Source organism: Pongo pygmaeus, chromosome 12 (assembly GCF_028885625.2).
Source record: "Pongo pygmaeus isolate AG05252 chromosome 12, NHGRI_mPonPyg2-v2.0_pri, whole genome shotgun sequence".
Lineage (NCBI taxonomy): Eukaryota > Metazoa > Chordata > Mammalia > Primates > Hominidae > Pongo > Pongo pygmaeus.
Genome location: NC_072385.2, coordinates 69,032,630 through 69,053,194, shown reverse-complemented (window position 1 = coordinate 69,053,194; position 20,565 = coordinate 69,032,630). Strand labels below are relative to the sequence as shown.

General features: G+C 36.3%; 1 protein-coding gene across 3 annotated transcripts in view; it reads left to right on the top strand.

Annotated features, from left to right (window-relative positions):
• AFTPH (aftiphilin) overlaps positions 1–20,565 on the top strand; it is a 67,550-nt gene that overhangs the window by 9,892 nt on the left and 37,093 nt on the right. For all 3 annotated transcript variants that reach the window (XR_008500553.2, XM_054474967.2, XM_054474966.1), the window contains exon 2: positions 16,613–18,579. Coding sequence is in view for 2 of the 3 variants with exons in the window: in XM_054474967.2 (XP_054330942.1) it covers positions 16,645–18,579 (1,935 nt within the window). In the remaining variant the exon portion in view is untranslated. The remainder of the gene's footprint in view (positions 1–16,612; positions 18,580–20,565) is intronic.

Sequence of the window (20,565 nt, the reverse complement as noted above, 5' to 3'; positions counted from 1 at the left end):
GAATCATTGATTTATTTTCTTAAGGCTTTTGTTTTTAGTGGCTATTTATAAAAAGCAATGAACTTATTAAGAGATAATTTAACTCTTTTTACACTGAACTCTTTTTATGCTTTTTACTATTTTTTGATAATATCTTCATTCCAAAAAAAAAAATTACTAAGAGTTTCAGGTATCAAAAATTCGTATTTTCTCTCGCCTGAAGCCCAAACAGAATATTTGAGTATTCATCACTTCTTACTTATAGTTAAGTTACCACTTCCTCTTTTCCATATTTCAGATTCTGTGCCAGCAGATGATAGTTTTCTGTCTCATTAGGTTTCATAAGTTTACACAAAGCACAGGGCAAATGTTACACGTAAATAAAAAGTTCAGATTTTAATCAGATTAGCAGTGACCCCGGTTTCTGGAAGTAGGGAAGTTTTTGTTGTTGGTGTTGCTGTTCACCTAAGCATTTCTTTATGTTCATCTGCAAGTGAAACTGTGATTAATTCTTTAAGCTTGTTTTTTTTTCTGAGAATTCCATAACATTTAAATTATATACTGATTATAAGTGAAGCTTCAAAAAGGAATAAACAAATGATTTCATAAACTTTCTGGTTAAGTAGAAAGTAGTAATATTTCCAAAATGGAATTTCCCAAATCTAGAGCTTTCTCAAATACTTATGTGTTGTTTCAAAAATTGTCACAGTGCTTTAACTTTGATCCTTTTAAGTAAATTTTTCAAGTTTCATTTTTAAGAAGAGTATTGACGATTTAATATTGTAAACTCCTTGTTTTTGAAATCTTAAGAATGTTAAGTTTCTTAGTGCTAGTCTCAGATAAATGTGTGCAACACAACTTTAAAATATTTATACAACCAAATCATAAGAGAAAACATTTTTGTAGGAAGAAGTACTATTGCAGTGATTTACCTATATCAATGAGTTTAGCAGTTCAGTTTAGAAACATTTATGTCATCCCTGGAGTTATAAAGTCCATTGGCATTCCTGTACTCTGGGAACTTAACACAAAGGTTTTCAACCTTAACTAACCCATTTAGTATCATCTTCGAAACTTTTTAAAAAGATGTTTGGGTCTACCCATTCTATTAGAAAAGTTAATACAAAGCTAAGGTTGAGAACCTATTAGGGGAAAAAAACATGGAAACAAATGTGATTTGCTTTGTTAAATGTAATAGGAAATAGATATAAAGGAGGATTAATTCAGACAGGAAACCTGATACAATGAAAAGAACACTGGCTTTGAGTCCCACTTTCCTTACTTACTCTTTGTGGGACCATTAAGAGATTATGTGACTTGTTTCTTTCTCTGTAAAATGGGTTTTTGTGATTAAACTGAATGTATGAATAAACTGGTGTATGAATAAGTACCTTGCACAGTACCTATCACATAGTAACTTAGTAAATATAGGTGATCTCAGTTCTCCAGCCTTCATAGAAAACTTCATGCCTGAGTAGAATTTTGAAGGCTTAGTCAGTCAGTGGGTTCTCTGGACATATAAGAACACTACATTAGAAGAAATGACATGTGTGACAACTTAGAGGTAACCGTGCCAGTGGAGAATCCAGAGGTAATTTTGTCTGGCTGGAACGAAGAGGGAGTATCTTAGCCATGTTGGCTAAGATAAGGAGTTTTAAGTAGACTGCAGTAATCCTGGCCAAAAATAATGAGGCCCTGACAAGGTATAGATTGTGGGATGTTAAAACAAATACAGTAAGAGAAGTTAAGGAGGGAGAAACTTGATTGATTTAATTTGTGGTAGAGGGGGAGCAGTTGGGGTAACACTCAGATTTCTAGACTTAGAATTTAGAATATAGTGTAGGAACAAGTGGTTTCTGTTCACCTTTTGAGTAGAGATTGAATTCAGTCTTGGAATTGGAGAATAGGAGATACATCTGAGACATCCAGGTAGAGAGATTTTAAAAAGGCATTTGGGTAGGCAGATCAGGAGGTCAGACATATAGGTAAGGTTTGAGCATTATGAACAGATAAAAACAAAAGGGGGATGAGGTTTCTCAGTGATAAGAATATAGGGAAGCGGCTGGGCGTGGTGGCTCACGCCTTTAATCCCAGCACTTTGGGAGGCCAAAGTGGGCGGATCACCTGAGGTCAAGAAGTTTGAGACCAGCCTGGCCAACATGGTGAAACCCCATCTCTACTAAAAATAAAAAATTAGATGGGTGTGGTAGCACACGCCTGTAATCCCAGCTACTGCTCAGGAGGTTGAGGTGGGAGAATCGCCTGAACCTGGGAGGTGGAGGTTGCAGTGATCGTGCCACTGCACTCCAGCCTGCGCGACAGAGCAGAGCGAGACTCCATCTTAAAAAAAAAAAAAAAAAAAAAAAAAGAATATAGAGAAGCCAGGGCAATCAGATTCATTGAAGGATAAGGGATAGAATATAAGTAGGAGAATCAAAAGAGAATTGCCAGCAGGGTGTGGTGACTCAAACCTGTAATCCCAGCACTTTGGGAGCCCAAGGTAAGTCAATTGCTTGAGCTCAGGAGGTTGAGACCAGCCTGGGCAACATGGCGAAACACTGTCTCTACAAAAAATTTAAAAATTAGCTGGGCATGGTGGTGTACGACTGTAGTCCCAGTTATTTGGGTGGCTGAAGTGGGAGGATTGCTTGAGCCCAGGAGTCAGAGGCAGCAGTGAGCCGTGATTGCACCACTGTACTGCAGCCTGGAAAAAGAAGGAGACTCTGTCTCAAAAAAAAAAAAAAGAAAGAAAAGAAGAATGCTTTTCAGAAATGCTTTTTCACTTAAAAATGTATTTTAGACACTTTGCCCTGTTAATAATATAGCTTTCTCTTTTTTAATGGCTGCACTTTTTATTTACCCACTTCTTTATTAATAGATTAAGTTGTTTTCAGCTGCTTTTTAAAAAAATTGAACAAACAGTACTGGAATCAATACTTTGTGGAAATATCTTTGTATATTTGCGTGAATGCCTCTGTAGAATACATCCTTGCAGATGAAATTGCTTAGTCAAAAGAATGGAAACAACAGACACCAGAGCCTACTTGAAGGTGGAAGGAGGGAAGAGGGTGAGGATGGAAAAACCACCTGTCGGATACTATGCTTATTACCTGGGTGATGAAATAATTTGTACACCAAACCCCCATGACACGCAATTTACCTGTGTAACAAATCTGCACATGTACCCCTGAACCTAAAATAAAAGTTTAAAAAATTAAAAATTTTAAAAGGAATTCATTAAAATGTTTCATATGCTACTAAACTGCAATAGGGTGTGTGAGCCAATATACACTCCTACCAATAGTATCTTTTAGAGAACTTTTACATTGTAGATACTGTACCAGAAAAGTTAATGTTTGCAAACTTAAACAATTGCTAAATGCTTTCTGAAAGTGAAAATTGTTAAAATTTGCCAAAGTGTTCCAGTTTTATGTTATGTTTGTATGTTTTTTTTAAATGTTATCCTTAAAGTAGCATGCTTCCTAGATTGAAGGTAGTATGAATTTGAAAAATAAATAGTAATTTTCATTTATTACTTTTATACAAAATTCTGTAAAGAGAAAAAGAACACTTTCATTTTATCAAATACTTGGTTCGTTGAAATAATGTAATTTAAGAATGCATTTTGTCTTTGTAAGCACCAGATCAGGGAGGAATTCTTTGTTTTAAAAGAAGCCCTGTTCCCCCCTCTTGTATGCTAGAAGCAGTAATTGGATTTGGAGAAATTGGATGAGAAGGAAAGAATAGTTTTTTATACTTTGTATTAAAACCTATTTCTGGTTTATAAAATCAGTTTAGAGGGTCATGACCAGCTTTTAAGAAAAAATGAAATAGAAATAAAAATCAGAGTACGTAGAGAGTAAGGGTAAACACTGTTTGGCGAAACTTTTTTTTTTTTTTAATGTATGTTGGGTCATCATGTAAAATGTATTTCTTCTGTGAGTCATAGGGGAAAAATGTGTGAAAAATTCTGCTTTATATGACGGGCCAATTCTCAAGTTGTTTCTAACCAGATGTATTGGGTACATTGCAAATAAATGTTATATATATTTTTCTTTTATCCTTTAGCCTTTCTACCTCTCAGGAAAAAGTAAAACTTTAAACCAAGCAAAAACACCGTTAAAAAAGGTCAACCAGCTAGGAATTTGTTCTCCATGGAATTCCTTCCATAGTTTTTGTGCAGTTATTAGTATTGGTAGACCCATTTGTGGCATTACCTGTGTACACTCCACACACATATGCTCTTGAGCACTATTTTGGAATGTGTTTATATTTGATTTTTCAGATATATGAAGTTTGTTTTGTAATAATTCCCTGAAGAATATAATGTGTGCTATTATCTGTGGATCATTTATGACTGTCTTTAAGTTTGGTTAATTGTTTTGTTTCCTTCTGTCACTTCATTGCCTCCAGGTCATCTTTTTCTCTTAATTGATGGGTGGTAAGAAAACAAATTAAAGTAAATGAATAGCACCTGGCAAAGACTTAATTTGTGAGGTAAATCTGCTGTTACGTAGGTCATATTTTAAGGCCAAATTTGTGAGTTGTAGATTATGTAGGACATCGTTGCTTACTTTCTTAGTGGCTCAGATAATTGAATTCTAACTGCACTTGGTTGCAGTTTTATAACCTTTAGTAAATGCTTCTTTCTGTAAGAGGTGAGTTGCTCTCATGGTGGGTGTTTGTGATGTAGAAAGCAGCACTGTCAGAGGAATGGCAGCTGCCATGGTTACGTTTTTAGGTTACAGACTAGAGTGGTATTTTTTTCATTTTGAAAGTCCACGCAGTAGTTTGTTATTTTGTTTTTCTGGGGATTTTTTTCTCAGTATACACTAGTCACTTGAGGTTTAACTTAGTCTTGACCAGAATGCTAATTTAAAACTTTACAGCAAGAAACTTACTTTAAAGCATGTCAGCTGTTCATGTCAGCTGATTGCAAAATCTTCTGTGGGAAAATTTTCATGAAGTATGAAAGTCCTGGGGAGCAGAGAACAAAAAAGAAATTAGTTGGACTATCCAGAGTGTAGCATTATGCTCTGGTGACACTCACTGACACGTCTGCTTATGCTGAGGAATTGTCTCAAATCAGAGCAAATATTCACGATAGCAGGTCTAAAAACTCACTGCAAATTTTTGTCATTTAGCTAGGGTTTTTCGCAGCTTGCATATAATGTACTGCCCCTCTTAACATACTTTCTCTTTAGACATGTTGCAGCACAAATGATTGGGTTGTTTTTCCCACATTCATCACATTTCAGGCCACATTTCAAATCCCACTTATTTACCTTGATTACATTTGGATATTTCATAACTTATTTGGTGAAGCACTAAGAGACCAGAGGTGTGGTTATAGAAATCTAATTGGAGTGTGGGTGAGTTGGAGCACAATTCAAGAGTGGTTAGTAGAATAAATGCCCCAGCAAGAATGATGATAATATATTTAGTTCCTGCTGTGAGCCAGGCTCTGAGGATGCAATGGTAAACAACAGAGGTCTGTGCCTACACAACATTTACAGTCATTTGAGCTCAAATAAAGTAACTCTTGAAAGAGCAGTTTCAGTAGAGTGGTAGCATGGAAGTCAGATTGTGTTGAGTTGAGGAGTGAGTGGGAAGTTAGGAAGTCGAGAGAGTGAATAGGCACATCTCTTTCAAGAAGCTTGGTGAGGAGGAGAAGAGCTAGGGCGCACAGAAGAGAGGATTCTGTTTTGTTTTGTTTTGTTTTGTTCTGATTTGTTTTGAGTACAGAAGAGGCTGAACGTTTATAGGCTGAACATTTATAGGAAAGGATCAATAGTGATGGAAAATTTTTAAAAGCCCCTGAGCAAGCAGTTGAGAAGAAAAACAGAAGGTCCAGGGATTATCTGTAGACAAGATTGTGGATGTAAGCAAGATTTTAGTGAAGGGACATAAAATCAAGGCAGTTTCTGCCTTTCAGATTCTATTTTCATTGCAGAGTTTCAGGAATATGAGAGTAGAGAATTAGAGTGACTAATTTATTCTGCATCTATATAATAGAAGCTGAGAGTTCTAGGGCAAAAAAAATGTTTTCCAAGGGCTAATCCATCTATCCTCATGGATGCTTCCATTTTGTTGCCCTTGTTATCAATAGTTATCCAATGTTATGTATTCAATTTTATGTTGAAGTACCTTTTGGGAAAAATAGCTGGTAAACTCTCAAATATGGTCAGCTGAAATGATGAGTTGAAGGTACACCAATCTCTAATATTTTTATCTTGTTTAATTTTTACATGAAACTATCCAAATGCAAATAAAATGTGTTATGAATTTGTGTAGAAGGTTAAAATGTTCAATAGAAGAAAAAATTTTTCATGGGAATTTTTGAAAACCAACTTCTCTCAAATAACTCATTGCTGTTTAACAAGGTAAGTAGCACTTGAAAAGTGAACATGTGTTGCTGCTCATGTAACTGACATTATATATATTTTTTTACTTTTATGGGTCAATTGTATTGACATCAAAACTAGAAAGACAAAATTTTTTGTTGTCACTGTTGACAGTGTGGCTTTTTTAGGGTGATCAACTTCAGTATAAAGATATTTTGCTGCTCATTTTCATTGTTTGCTCATATTTTGTACTATGTACACTAATACTGAAACAAGATATTTGCTGCTTGGCATTTTTGTTGGTTAAATTGTACTTTCTCGTCTTGTAAAAATCTTTACCCTTCCAAGTTACTTGGAGGTTTCAGAAACCTTTTTCTGAACCACTCAGAAGCCTTTTTGTAAGAATTTTTATAATTGTAATATTTGCCATCAATCACGTCTAATGTTTTAAGACACTTATAAAATGTTTGATTAACTTGTGATTAATTCACCACTTACTAGTTATGCTACCTTGTAGGATTACTTAACCTCTTTGAGCTTTTATTTCTTCATCTTTAAAATGAAGCGTTTCCACCTCATATGATAGTATGAGGAGATAATTGAGATAACTCATGAATTCTCTTCACATAATATTGGCCCATAGTAAGCACTCAATAAGTATTTATAATGACATTGGTGTAAACATGGAGTGAAAACACGTGGAAGATACTATTTATTTAACAAATGTCATCTTAAATAACGTATATTATGCACTTGGTGACTTAGTGACATACAATTGGTGTCTGATATCTTGGGTTTTTGTTTTTAGGCTGGCAAGTTAATTAGAGGCTCTGCCTGTATGTGTTAATTTCTGTTGCACTAATATGCTAAGAACAAAAGAAAAAACACCCAAAAAGAAAAAACAATTATTTTTGTAGATTTTAAAATGTAGAGCCATGGAAACAACTGTGATATCATAGCACTCTAGATATATTGAAAACCAAAAAGTTAACTAAAACCCAAATCTTCATGTAGTTCAGAAGAAGGGCTCTTTTCTACTTTATGACTCTCAAGCAGAAATGTAGGCTGGGCAAATTCATTGACAGTACATTTTGATATGACCTTAAAATTTCCATAAGGATATTATAATAAATATTTGGAAGAATTTGAACTACTGTACACCAGGCAACACTTGTAATGTAAATTGATGTTGTTAATGCTTACGTAACATTTTCATTCATTTTTCTAAAGAAAATATGGTTTTTCTTTTTTGTTTTTTCCTTCACTCACCCAAATGACTAATTATAAACCTCAGACATATTGTGGTAAAAAGATGGTGATTATTTTTTGCCATCCATTAAATATACTTTGCTAATGTCATTGATATTATTGAAGTCATTAGCATATTTCAGATACAGTTGTTTTTCTTCTCCCTTTTATCACCATCCTTCTTTCTACAATATCTTTTCCTTCACCTTCCATCCTAGTCCCTATAAAAATAAGTTTAGAGTGAAGCTGGATTGTATAATCTAGGTCAGTTTATCTGTCCTTGAAAGATGATGTACACATTGATACAGCTGGGCTGGTACCCTGTAAAGGATGGGAGTTTCTCCCAGTTGAGCAGTGTGTGCTGTATGTTTTTAAGTTGTCTGGAAGGAACTCTCGATGTTTGATTCTGGAAAGATTGCTAGAGGGCCTGTTACTTAGAGACACTCCACCCCCTTCAAATGTGAGCCCATGGACCTTTAGGTTGCGTGATACTGTGTGTGGATGATGGGGGTAGGAGGGTACCAGGGATTAACTATTCCTTAGAGGAGTATGTAGGGAATACCCTATATATTTCCCACACGTGATGAATCTTTTCCATCCCAACCAAGCACCGTCTAAATTCTTGTGGTTGTTCATCTAACCAAATAGGAGCTACAGGCAGTTTACTTCAAGATACCAGTGAGAACTTTCGGGTTACATTTTTCTATTTCACTTCAAAACTTCCATCTTTTAACAGACTGGTCACTGGACCCTTGAGCTTGTTTAGAGGTTATGATCTCAGTCCTTCAACCTTGGGCTTCAGATTTAGTTTGTTATCAGCACCCCCCACCCCGCATGCCCCCAAGCCTATAAAATTATATAGTTATATAAGTCAAGTTTTATATTTTCTAGGGATTGGTTGTAAAAATTGGCAATAAAGTCAACTTCATGTATCTTTAGTGTGGTTATGCATATTTTTCTTAAGTGACTTATTCTTTCAGTGACCTTTTAAAGTATAGAGTCATATGAATGTTTGTGCCAACTAAGCAAACATTGACTTACATTTTGTTACAGATAGGTTATTATTTTAGCCACAGAGTTGGTGAAAGTTAAAATATAATGGTAGTTGATCATTTACTTAGTGCACAGAATGTGCCAGGTACTGAAGGTCTGGTATAGTGTTAGTACATATTATCAAACAGTTTTCTGAATATCTGTACCAGTTTATACTTCCACCAGTAAAGTGTGGGAATCACAGTTTCTCCACATCCTTACCAAAAGTGGCTGTGGAGAGAATAATTTTAATTTTAGTCATTCTGGTAGATGTATAGTGGTATTTTATTGTTGTTTTAATGTACATTTTTCCCTGATGACTTTTTATATGCTGTTGGCTATTTGGATATCCTGTCTTGTGAAATACCTGTTCAAATATTTTGGCCATTTTTCTGTTGGATTGTTTCACATTGACTTGTAGGAATTCTTTACATATTCTGGATATGAGTTCTTTGACAGTTACATGTTTTGCACATATCTTCTCCCAGGCAATGGCTTTCTTGGTTTTTCACTCTCTTTATGGTATTCTTTTGATGAAGAGAAGTTTTAAATTTTAATGCAGTCCAATGTATCAGTCTTTTCTATAATCAGTGTTTCCGTTTCTTGTTTAAAACATGTATGCCTTTCCTAAGGTCATACAAATCTCTTCTGTTATCTTCTGGAAGGCTGATTGCTTTACCTTTCACATGTAGGCCCATGATCTGTCTATCTGGAGCTCATTTCTGTATAAGATGTTAGAATCAGAGATTTTTTTCCTGCCTGTGTGGTTATCCAGTTAATCTAGCATCATTTGTTGAAAAGTCTATCCTTTCCCCACCACACTGCAGTGGCATCTTTATCACAAGACCATGTGACTTTAAACCAAGTCTTGATATCAGTTAGTTTAAGTCCTCCAACTTTGTTTTTCTTGAGAAACTATTTTTAAATGGCCAAATAGTCTCAGACAGTTGTTGGCCCCATTCCTTCCTTCCTTCTGCCTTCTCAAGCCCATCTTGCCTTTTGACCCCAGAGCTTACAACTTACAGACTCATCATGTCTTCTTTTCCATGACCATTTCAGACTAGAGGTTAGAATTCCATAAGCAAGTGCAGCTTCTCTTTTCGTGGAAGATTAATACAGAATCACCTTCACCTGTTGTATGCCCTGCCATCCTGGCTACTAATCTGGCTCGGGACTTAGGTTCCACTGCTGATTGCTACTGGGCTTCTAGACTGTTTCCGTGACCCCTTTATATTGGACCTTCTATGCCAGAATTCCCAAACCCAAAACCCTCTGATTTTCCTGGTTTGTAGCCCTGAAAGTCGGCTTCAGTTTGCACTTTTATTATTTTTATTCACCTATATTGTCCCCTAATCTCCTGATAAGGATGTGATTTCTCATAGACAAATCTCCAAAGTACAGGAAGCCCACCCAAATTCTCTATGCTCTGACTACTAGGATATCCTGTTTGCTACCCAATTATGAGACCCTCCTGTCAACTGTTTTTGTATACAGTGGCCTGCAAGACAATAGCGGCATTATTTATTTGCTCCCCTCTAACAGGTCTTAGAATAAGTAGACATAAAAATGGCAAGTTACACACATGCATGCACACACATGCATGCTTGCTTGTTTGTACAGGTTATAAAGAAATTAGATGACTAATTGGGACTCCTTGTGGTGTGGATAGAGAAAGTAGTCCATTAAGAAGGATGAAGAAACATTTATTCAGTTTGTTGTGTGCCAGACACAGTACTAAAGTAGCTTATCTATCCTTTTTTTTCCTGTTAAGTAGGAACAGCTATTTAAAGCCCATATTTTATGTGTTAAAGTGGATTATAGAAATGAAACTTTATTTGTAAATTCATTATACAAGTAATACTTCAATTAACATGAAGCTTCTTTTAAGTAGAGTTGGCCTAGACACAGAGGAATTTTCTGGAAAGTTTTGAGCCTCCCCTACACTGATTGGTTCAAGGACACTTAGAAGCAGTGGCACTCTCTTAGGTTTCTAAAGGGTAAGTTGGGTCAGAGCCAATACCTGCTGCAGGGGAACATGCAGCAGCCCAAGTTCTCACCATCAATTGGTGACCCCCTTTTGAGAAATATGAAAATGTTTTTACTCTAGAAGGCCAATAAAGCCTGTCTCACCTATAATGGAAAATAGAGTACCTTGCAAAGGTATGACAGGAAGAAAAACTTGTGGAGTTGTTGCTTTGGTTACAGAGTTTCTGATTCAGATCTTTGTATTTGCATTAATGTCTGAGTTTGGAATAGGTTGTGAACCAATAAATTATTTCATTTTTAAAGAGTAAAAGTTTTGGAAAAAAGCAATAGGTTAATCACAGATTAGGCTAGGAAAAAAAAGCCATCACACATAGTTCTTTGAAAGTAAGGTATTACGAGCATGTAAAATGGCACAGCTACTCTGGAAAAGAGTTTGGCAGTTTTTTACATAACTAAACATGTACTTACCATGATACCCAGCAGTCACGCTCTTGAGCATTTATCCCAGATAAATGAAAACTTACATACCCACAAAAACCTGTATATGGATGTTCCTAGCATCCTTATTATACATACTATTTATATATACTACTATTATGTATATACTGTTTATACTATTAGTGTATATGTATGTACACACACACTATACATATGCAGTTTATAATAGTAAAATACTGGAAACAACCAAAATGTCCTTCAGCAGGTGAACAGTTAAACAAACTGGTATATCTGTACAATGGAATGCCACCAGCAGTAAAAAAAAAAAAAAAAAAAAAAAAAAGACTGACCTGACCTATTGTTACAGGCAGCAACCAGAGTGGACCTCAAGGACATTACACTGAGTGAAAAAAATTCAACCTCAAAGGGTTGCATACCTTATGACTCTATTTACATAATACTCTTGAAATGACAAAATTGTGGCGATGGAGAACAGATTAGTGGTTGCAAGGGGACAGGGATGGAGGTGGAGTGGGGGCAGTTCTGTGTCTTGATAGTGGTGGTAGTTACACAGATCTGAATAGAGGATAAAATTGAACAGAACTATACACAAACACAAATGCAAGTTTTATTTATTTATTTTTTAAATGAGATGGAGTCTCACTCTGTCACCCAGGATGGAGTGCAGTGGCACGATCTCGGCTCACTGCAACCTCCGCCTCCCAGGTTCAAGCAATTCTCCTGCCTCATCCTCCCAAGTAGCTGGGATTACAGGCACCCGCTACCATGCCTGGCTAATTTTTGTATTTTTAGTAGAGACGGGGTTTCACCATGTTGGCCAGGCTGGTCTCAAACTCCTGACCTCAAGTGATCCTCCCGCCTCGGCCTCCCAAAGCGCTGGGATTACAGGCGTGAGCCACTGCACCCAGCCCTTTTTTTTTTAATGGTAAAAATTTAACAAAGTCTGTGAACAATAATGTTAACAGTAATGTACCAACATTGTCATGGTAAATTTTATATTATGTCTATTTTACCACAGTTTTTTAAAAGGTGTTATTGTATAAGTAACACATTTATTCTAAAATACACGTATTTAAATGCAGGCATATAAATCTCTTTGAATGCTTTTTTTTTTCCATTTTGAAACAACCACAAACATAAAAAGTTGCAATGTCAATACAAATAAATTTTTTTTCTGGAACAATTGAAGACTGCCAGCCTGATGCCCCATCACTACCAAATAGTTTAGTGTGTATCTCCTACAACCAAGGACATTCTCATGCATGACTACAATACTACCATTACAAGGCCGGGCGCGGTGCCTCACGCCTGTAATCCCAGCACTTTGGGAGGCCGAGGCGGGCGGATCACGAGGTCAGGAGATCGAGACCATCCTGGCTAACACAGTGAAACCCCGTCTCTACTAAAAAAAAAATCAAAAAAAAAAAAAAAATTAGCCAGGCGTGGTGGCAGGCCCCTGTAGTCCCAGCTGCTCGGGAGGCTGAGGCAGGAGAATGGCGTGAACCCGGGAGGCGGAGCTTGCAGTGAGCCGAGATCGTGCCACTGCACTCCAACCTGGGCGACAGAGCTAGACTCCGTCTCAAAAAAATACATACATACATACATACATACATACTACCATCACAAGAAATTAACCTTGATACGTTGCTGCTATAGTGAATCTTTTGGACTCTGTTTAAAGTAGATGATTCACAATCATCCCGGTAGCAACCTTTATAGAAAGGAGACCAAGTGCTGCGTTTACTTCTCATGTCTCTTTATTCTTCTTCTTCAAACTGAAACAGGTTTTCAGTCTTTCCTTGACTTTCATGAGCTTGATACTTTTGAAGATTACAGGCCAGTAATTTTGTAGGCTCTCTCTCGGTTTGAATTTCCCTGAAATTTCCTCCTGAAGTCAGGTGTTGTATTTTTGACAGGATATCCCAGAAGTGATCCTGTATTCTCATTGCATCTCATCAGGTGGTGCATGATTTCAGTGTTCCCATTACTGATAATGTTCATGTTGATCACCTGATTAAGGTAGTGTCAGGCTTCACACTGTAAACTTATAGTTTTTCCCTTTGTAATTAAGTATATTGTGGGGAAGTACTTTTGAAACTATGCAAATATCCAGTTCCTCATCTAACTTGCAGTTTATTTACTTACATGTTTATATCTGTGAGGGCTCAGTTTATTATTTTATTTATTGGGTTATAATCCATTATTATCTTTATTTCAGTGCTCAAATTGTTCCTGATTTAGTTAGTAGCAGCCCCTTCAAGGTAGCTTTTGTATTGTATCCTTTTGACATGTCACTATCTTTATTAATGCTTTTAAATTTTATTTTTATTTAATTTTTTTGAGACAGGGTCTCACTCTGTCACCCAGGCTGGAGTAGTACGGTGGTGTGATCACAGCTTACTGCAGCCTTGACTTCCTGGACCCAAGCAATCCTCCCGCCTTAGCCTCCCAAGTAGCTGGACTACAGGTGCATGCCACCATGCCTGGCTAATATTTTGTATTTTTTGTAGAGACAGGGTTACATCATGTTGCCCAAGGCTGGTCTTGATCAAACTCCTGGGCTCAAGTAATTCACCCGCCTCAGCCTCCCAAAGTGCTGGGATTACAGGTGTGAGCCACTGCGCCTGGCTGCTTTTAAACTTTAGAAAAAGGAATCCTGTAGTAAATGGCTGTATAATGCTATTGTAGGGATATAGTATAACTTGCCTACATAATCCCTTTGCAGCATTTTGTTTTAGATTTCTTTAAAAGGAGTTTGCATAGTACAACCATATTGCCTTCTGGAAGGCTTGTAACAATTTACACTCGCAAGCAATGTGCATGTGTGCAAGGGTTCCTTTCCCCACATTCTCATTAACAGTCGCAAAGTGATTTTAAATAATAGGAACTTCATAATGAGAGGGACATAGTTAGAGGTCAGATTACCTTGTACACTAATTAGAAGGGGTTATCAGGACACTAGGCAAGGGAACAAAATAGGATTTGTGTGTATCTTGTACTTTTTTTTTCCTATTTAAATCAGCAGCAGGAAAGAAGAGTATGGCAGAGCAAAGCAGTTATTTCCTTCTTTATGGTGCTAATTTCGTAAGAAAGATAATTTGAAGTAGATATATTACAATGGAGCCTTTTCCTTTTCTTGTGACTTGCTCATTTCTTCCTGGTAACTCTGAGTGACTGACCAGTCCTTAACCTCAAAGATCCTTTTCAAAATTCTGAAGCCATTCTCCACTAAGCAGCTGTCTGAATGAACTTTGGGAAAGTTACTCACTAGTTGGCTTCATTCTCCTCACCTCTAAATTAAACTATGTGGTTTCTACTGTACCTTCACTCTAAAACTGGAAGATCTTAGGAAATTTTATTCTAAGAGAAGTCTAGCTTGCAAAACTGGTTGAATTTTGTAGTAAACATTTTCCTCATGTATCTAACTGGGCAGCTGTGAGTTGTAAGAAGTATCTGTTTATTATTTATGTGCTGGTTTTATTCTAGGACTTTGGCTGTTAGTCTTCTTTTTTTTTGAAACCGAGTCTCACTCTGTCACTCAGGCTGGAGTGCTGTGGCACAATCTCACCTCATTGCAACCTCCACCTCCCGGGTTCAAGTGATTCTCCTGCCTCAGCCTCCTGAGTAGCTGATATTACAGATGTGCACCACCATGCCCGGCTAATTTTTTTATTTTTAGTAGAGGCAGGGTTTCACCGTGTTGGCCAGGCTGGTCTTGAACTCCTGACCTCAAGCAATCTGCCCACCTCAGCCTCCCAAAGTGCTGGGATTATAGGTGGTCCTTTTGCTTTTAATGTTAAATCTGATCTGTGGAACTTTTGACTCCTCAGCACAGAGGAATAGAATAACTCAGGTTTCATTTAAGAATTAAATATATTAAAAAGAAGCTATTATAAATTAATTAGTATGGGAAGGATTATTCAACAAAAGGGATTAAGACCATTGCTTGGCTGTTGAGAAAAAAAAAATTCACCTTACATTTTTGCTTTACATCATACACCAAAATAAGTTCTAGATGTGTTAAAATTAAGTTTTTTTATTCCCTAAAAGTAGAAGAAAATAAAAGTGAATATTTATTAACTTTTATATGATAGCAAAATAAAGTTGCATAAAACTTTCTTCATCTTCATGAAAAAAATCAATTGATTTGACTTCCTAAAATTAACTTGGGAAAACAGCTTGGCAGTTTCTTATAAAGTTGAGCATGCTACATGACCCAGCATTCACACTCCTGGGTTTGTATATTTTAGAGAAATGAAAACATGGGTTCACATAGTAATCTGTACATGAATGTTCATAGCAGTTTTATTTGTAATAGGAAAATACTGGAAACAACCCACATATCCTATATGGAGTGAATGGATAGACAACCTGTGGTACATCTATACAATGGAACGCTAGTTAGCAATGAAAAAGAGTCAGACCCAGGAGTGGTAATATGCACCTGTAGTCTCAGCTACCCAGGAGGCTGAGGCAGGAGGATTGCTTAGCCCAAGAAACCAGCCTGGGCAACATAGTGAGACCCTGTCTCTGAAAAAGAAAAGGAATGAACTGTTGACAAACGCAGCAACATGGGTGGCTCTCAAGGGCATTATTAGGCTGAGGGAAAAAGCCAGCTTCAAAGGGTTATGTATTGTGTGATTCTATTTATATATAACATTATTGATGTAACAAATTATAATGATGTAGAATAGATCGAGGATTAGGGTTTAGGGAAGAGTGTGACTATTAAGAGGTAACATGAGGGAGTTTTTTTGTGTTGATAGAACAGTTCTTATCCTGATTGTAGTGATGGTCACTCTAATCCACACACATAAAATTTTTAGAACTGTATGCACACACACACACACACAAAACTGGTGAAATCCAAACAAGGTCTGTACCTGAGTTAATAGTATTGTACTGATATCAGTTTCCTGGTTTGACCGTGTGTTATGGTTATTACCTTATTACTATATTACCACTGGGAGAAGCTAAGTGGAATATACACAAGAACTCTTATATTTCCAACTTTTTTTGAGTCTTAAACTATTTCAAATTATTAAGTATTTAAAAATTAACTTGGGTCAGAAATAAACATTGAAAAGCCAAGTGAAGAAAATATTTGTAACAATTATTACAGATAAAATTTTGATGCCTTTATTAATATAAAGAACTCATACAAATCCATAAGGCAAGCACTGAATCCTTAATGAATTGAAGGAGAACTTAACAGAATAAGCACTTACCCCAGGAGAGAATTTTGTAGGTGTACTTTTGTAAGTGTATATTCAGAATTATCTGGAATCCCCACATTTCATTAATGTACTACCAGTGCTCTTGGTAACATGTAGTCTAAGAGAACTTTTTTTTTTCCAGTATACTATAGCTGTGTAAAGTAATTGCACCTAAGAGAAAAATAGATTAAAAGATACAAAACAATATGCAGGAAATGGTCAAGGAAAAAAGGAGACAAAATAGAGCATTGTAAATTTGCATTGTTTTAAAGTAGCTTTGAGAGAATTTTGAAAGATCTTGTTCTATGTAATCTGTCCCCTCCAAAAATTTTTTTTTTTTTTTTACAGGTGTAAATTAATTATTTGAAAGCAACTGAACAATGGAGCCAGACATCATTCGAATGTACTCTTCATCCCCACCACCATTAGACAATGGAGCAGAGGATGATGATGATGATGAATTTGGGGAATTTGGTGGGTTTTCAGAAGTTAGCCCTTCTGGTGTAGGGTTTGTTGATTTCGATACACCAGATTATACTCGTCCCAAGGAAGAGTTTGTACCTTCAAACCATTTTATGCCAATTCATGAATTCTCAGAAAATGTAGATAGCCTTACAAGCTTTAAGTCCATTAAAAATGGTAATGATAAGGACATCACTGCTGAACTTTCTGCTCCTGTGAAAGGACAGTCTGATGTTTTACTTTCTACCACCAGCAAAGAAATAATTTCATCTGAAACGTTAGATACTTCCATTGATGGCATGGAAAAACCAGGAAATTTAAATAAAGTAGTGGAGCAGAGACAGAATGTTGGAACACTTGAAAGTTTCTCTCCAGGAGATTTTAGAACTAATATGAATGTTGTTCATCAAAACAAGCAGTTAGAGAGCTGCAATGGTGAAAAGCCTCCTTGTCTGGAGATTCTAACAAATGGGTTTGCAGTGTTGGAAACTGTAAATCCTCAGGGAACAGATGATCTGGACAATGTAGCTGATTCAAAGGGACGGAAGCCTCTTAGCACTCATAGCACTGAGTATAATTTAGACTCTGTACCTAGTCCTGCTGAGGAATTTGCAGATTTTGCCACATTTTCCAAAAAGGAAAGGATACAATTAGAAGAAATAGAATGTGCAGTTTTAAATGATAGAGAAGCACTAACCATTCGGGAAAACAATAAAATTAATAGAGTCAATGAACTGAATTCTGTAAAAGAAGTGTCTTTGGGTAGAAGCTTGGATAACAAAGGAGACACTGATGGAGAGGATCAGGTTTGTGTTTCAGAAATAAGCATAGTGACTAACAGAGGTTTCAGTGTTGAAAAACAAGGCCTTCCAACACTGCAACAGGATGAATTTTTACAGTCAGGTGTTCAGTCAAAGGCTTGGAGTTTGGTAGACTCAGCTGATAATTCAGAAGTCATTAGGAGAGAACAATGTAAAACTGAAGAAAAACTTGACTTATTTACTTCTAAATGTGCTCACCTATGCATGGATTCTGTTAAAACTTCTGATGATGAAGTTGGTTCTCCCAAAGAAGAAAGTAGAAAGTTTACTAATTTCCAAAGCCCAAACATTGACCCCACAGAAGAAAATGATTTGGATGATTCTTTAAGTGTAAAAAATGGTGATAGTAGTAATGACTTTGTGACTTGCAATGATATCAATGAAGATGATTTTGGTGATTTTGGTGACTTTGGCACTGCCAGTGGCTCAACTCCACCTTTTGTTACTGGTACTCAAGATTCAATGAGTGATGCCACTTTTGAAGAGTCTTCAGAGCACTTTCCACATTTTAGTGAACCAGGTGATGACTTTGGAGAATTTGGGGATATAAATGCTGTTTCTTGCCAAGAGGAGACAATATTAACAAAGTCAGACCTAAAACAGACTTCTGATAATTTATCAGAAGAATGTCAATTGGCAAGAAAATCTAGTGGAATAGGCACTGAACCTGTTTCAAAACTTAAAAATGGGCAAGAAGGTGAGTTTGGACATTTTGATTCTGTGCCAAATATTCAGGATGACTGCAATGGTTTTCAAGACTCTGATGATTTTGCAGACTTCAGTTCAGCTGGTCCTAGCCAAGTTGTAGATTGGAATGCTTTTGAGGATGAACAAAAAGATAGTTGTTCTTGGGCTGCTTTTGGAGACCAGCAGGCTACTGAATCTCATCATCGAAAGGAAGCCTGGCAGTCACATAGGACAGATGAAAATATTGATACTCCAGGAACCCCCAAAACGCACAGTGTACCTTCAGCAACTTCCAAAGGAGCAGTTGCTAGTGGCCATTTACAGGAATCAGCCACTTCAGTTCAGGTATTTACTAATTTTCTCTATTTTGTATGATGTATTAATTGTTGTGGAGGCTTCTAATTTTAGCTTTTCAAAAAATATTTTTTCAACTGAGTACCTGTTAAAGGAGTCTCGTTATGATGTATAATGCCTGTCTGATTTGTGGGTTGGTTACATTTTTCACAACCCTTTGGGAAACTACAAATAGTCCTATAGTAAAGCGCAGTAAGATTTTTCTTTATCTCAATGAGTTTCGTTAATATTTACAGATATTCATCAACTTGGATTTTTTGGTGACTATAAATACCATATATGTTTAAAAAAAAAAAACCCCACACTTATTAGCTAATTGACAGTTCCAGTAAATCCTTCAGTATTACCCTTTACAGTGATTTTAAAAGAAGGTTAAACTGAGATTTGGATCTTTTTTTTTAAGCTTAAGAATAAAATGTTAATTTTTTCTATCAAAGACCTAGGAAATTCAAGTATGGTTTTGATTCCAGGAGAGAACAAGCAGAATTTGAAACCTCATTCTGTGTCAAAGTCTATAGTGAATTGAAGAACAGAGAAACAACTAGAAAAAAGCAAATTTTTCTTTTTCCTCATAATTTAGCAGCTACTAAAAGACTTGGGGTGAGGGTATGAGATGAATTAAGGTTTAGTCCTAAAATAAGAAACAACTATAGGTTCACTTATTGTAGTTGTATTTATTTGCCTATACTTTCTTACAAATGTACTTGTTAGCTCTTCGTAGAGAGTAGGTGTGTCAGGGAGAATATTTTTACCCCTTACCTCCTATACATTATCCTTTTTTGATTCAGACTCTTTCAGAAAAGATTCATTAAGATTCACTTTGACCTAAAGTAGCCCCTAGAGGTGTAGCTTGATATCTAGGTTGTTCCCCAGTCCAGAGTTCTACTCTGTGCTAAATTTTACCTTTTTTCAACTCCAGGGGTGTGGAAGAGGGCACTCCCTTGAACCTCACTACCTTATACTGACAATTGATATATGTAACTAACACCTGATCCACAAGCTTATTTTAAATATACCGTTAATAAATTCAGAATCTACAAACTTTATTTCTCCAGTTATCTTTTGCTAAGAAAACCATTTTCAATTGGAAATCTTTCCAAAGTCTTTGTAATTGAAATAGTTACATTTCATTGCCTTGATAACTTTGAGACAGTAAGATATTAGAGAAATTATGGTATTACCAGTTGGTGTGCATAGCTAATCGCTTTTTAGTTGGCTTTTGTGTCTAAGTAGTTTAATTTGCTAATTCAGTTATTACATGGTTTGGCTAATGTGTATTATTCCTATTGAGCAATTCATTATTTAGGCAGAACCTTGCCACTTTAAACAAGAAGTGAACTAATTATGATGCTAAATGAGGACTGTTGCTTTTGACCTAACCCTTTCCCTATTTAGTTTCATCTCACTAGAGGATAGGGTGACACTGGTATTGGGTGATCTTTAATTTGTAGCCTTAGAACTTTTAACATCATCAGATAATGAATTTTTAAAAGTGTGACCACTCAAGTAGGAATTTCTTGCATCATACAAGTTGATTGAAGTTATTTATGTATAATTTGATAACTGGATATAGGAGATAATAAAGCATATGGGCTTCATGGAATCTGACAGATCTGAGTTTGAATTTTGACCCAGCCTCTTAAGCCTTATGATTTTGCATAGGTTACTTCTGAACTCAGCTGTATATACAAAGAAGATAATATCTACTTCAGAGAACTTTTGTGAATATAAAAGGAAATTTTAAAACGAGTGAAAAAATCAATCTGCTAGACAATAAGAATTTTATAGTATGATTCTTTTTTTTTATACAAATAAAACAGAAACTGTATAGATGGGGCAAGATGCGTTAAGAGTTTCTGAGACCAGGCGCATTGGCTCATGCCTGTAATCACAGCACTTTGGGAGGCTGAAGTGGGTGGATCACTTGAGGTCAGGAGTTCTAGCCCTGCCTGGCCAACATGGTGAGACCCTGTCTCT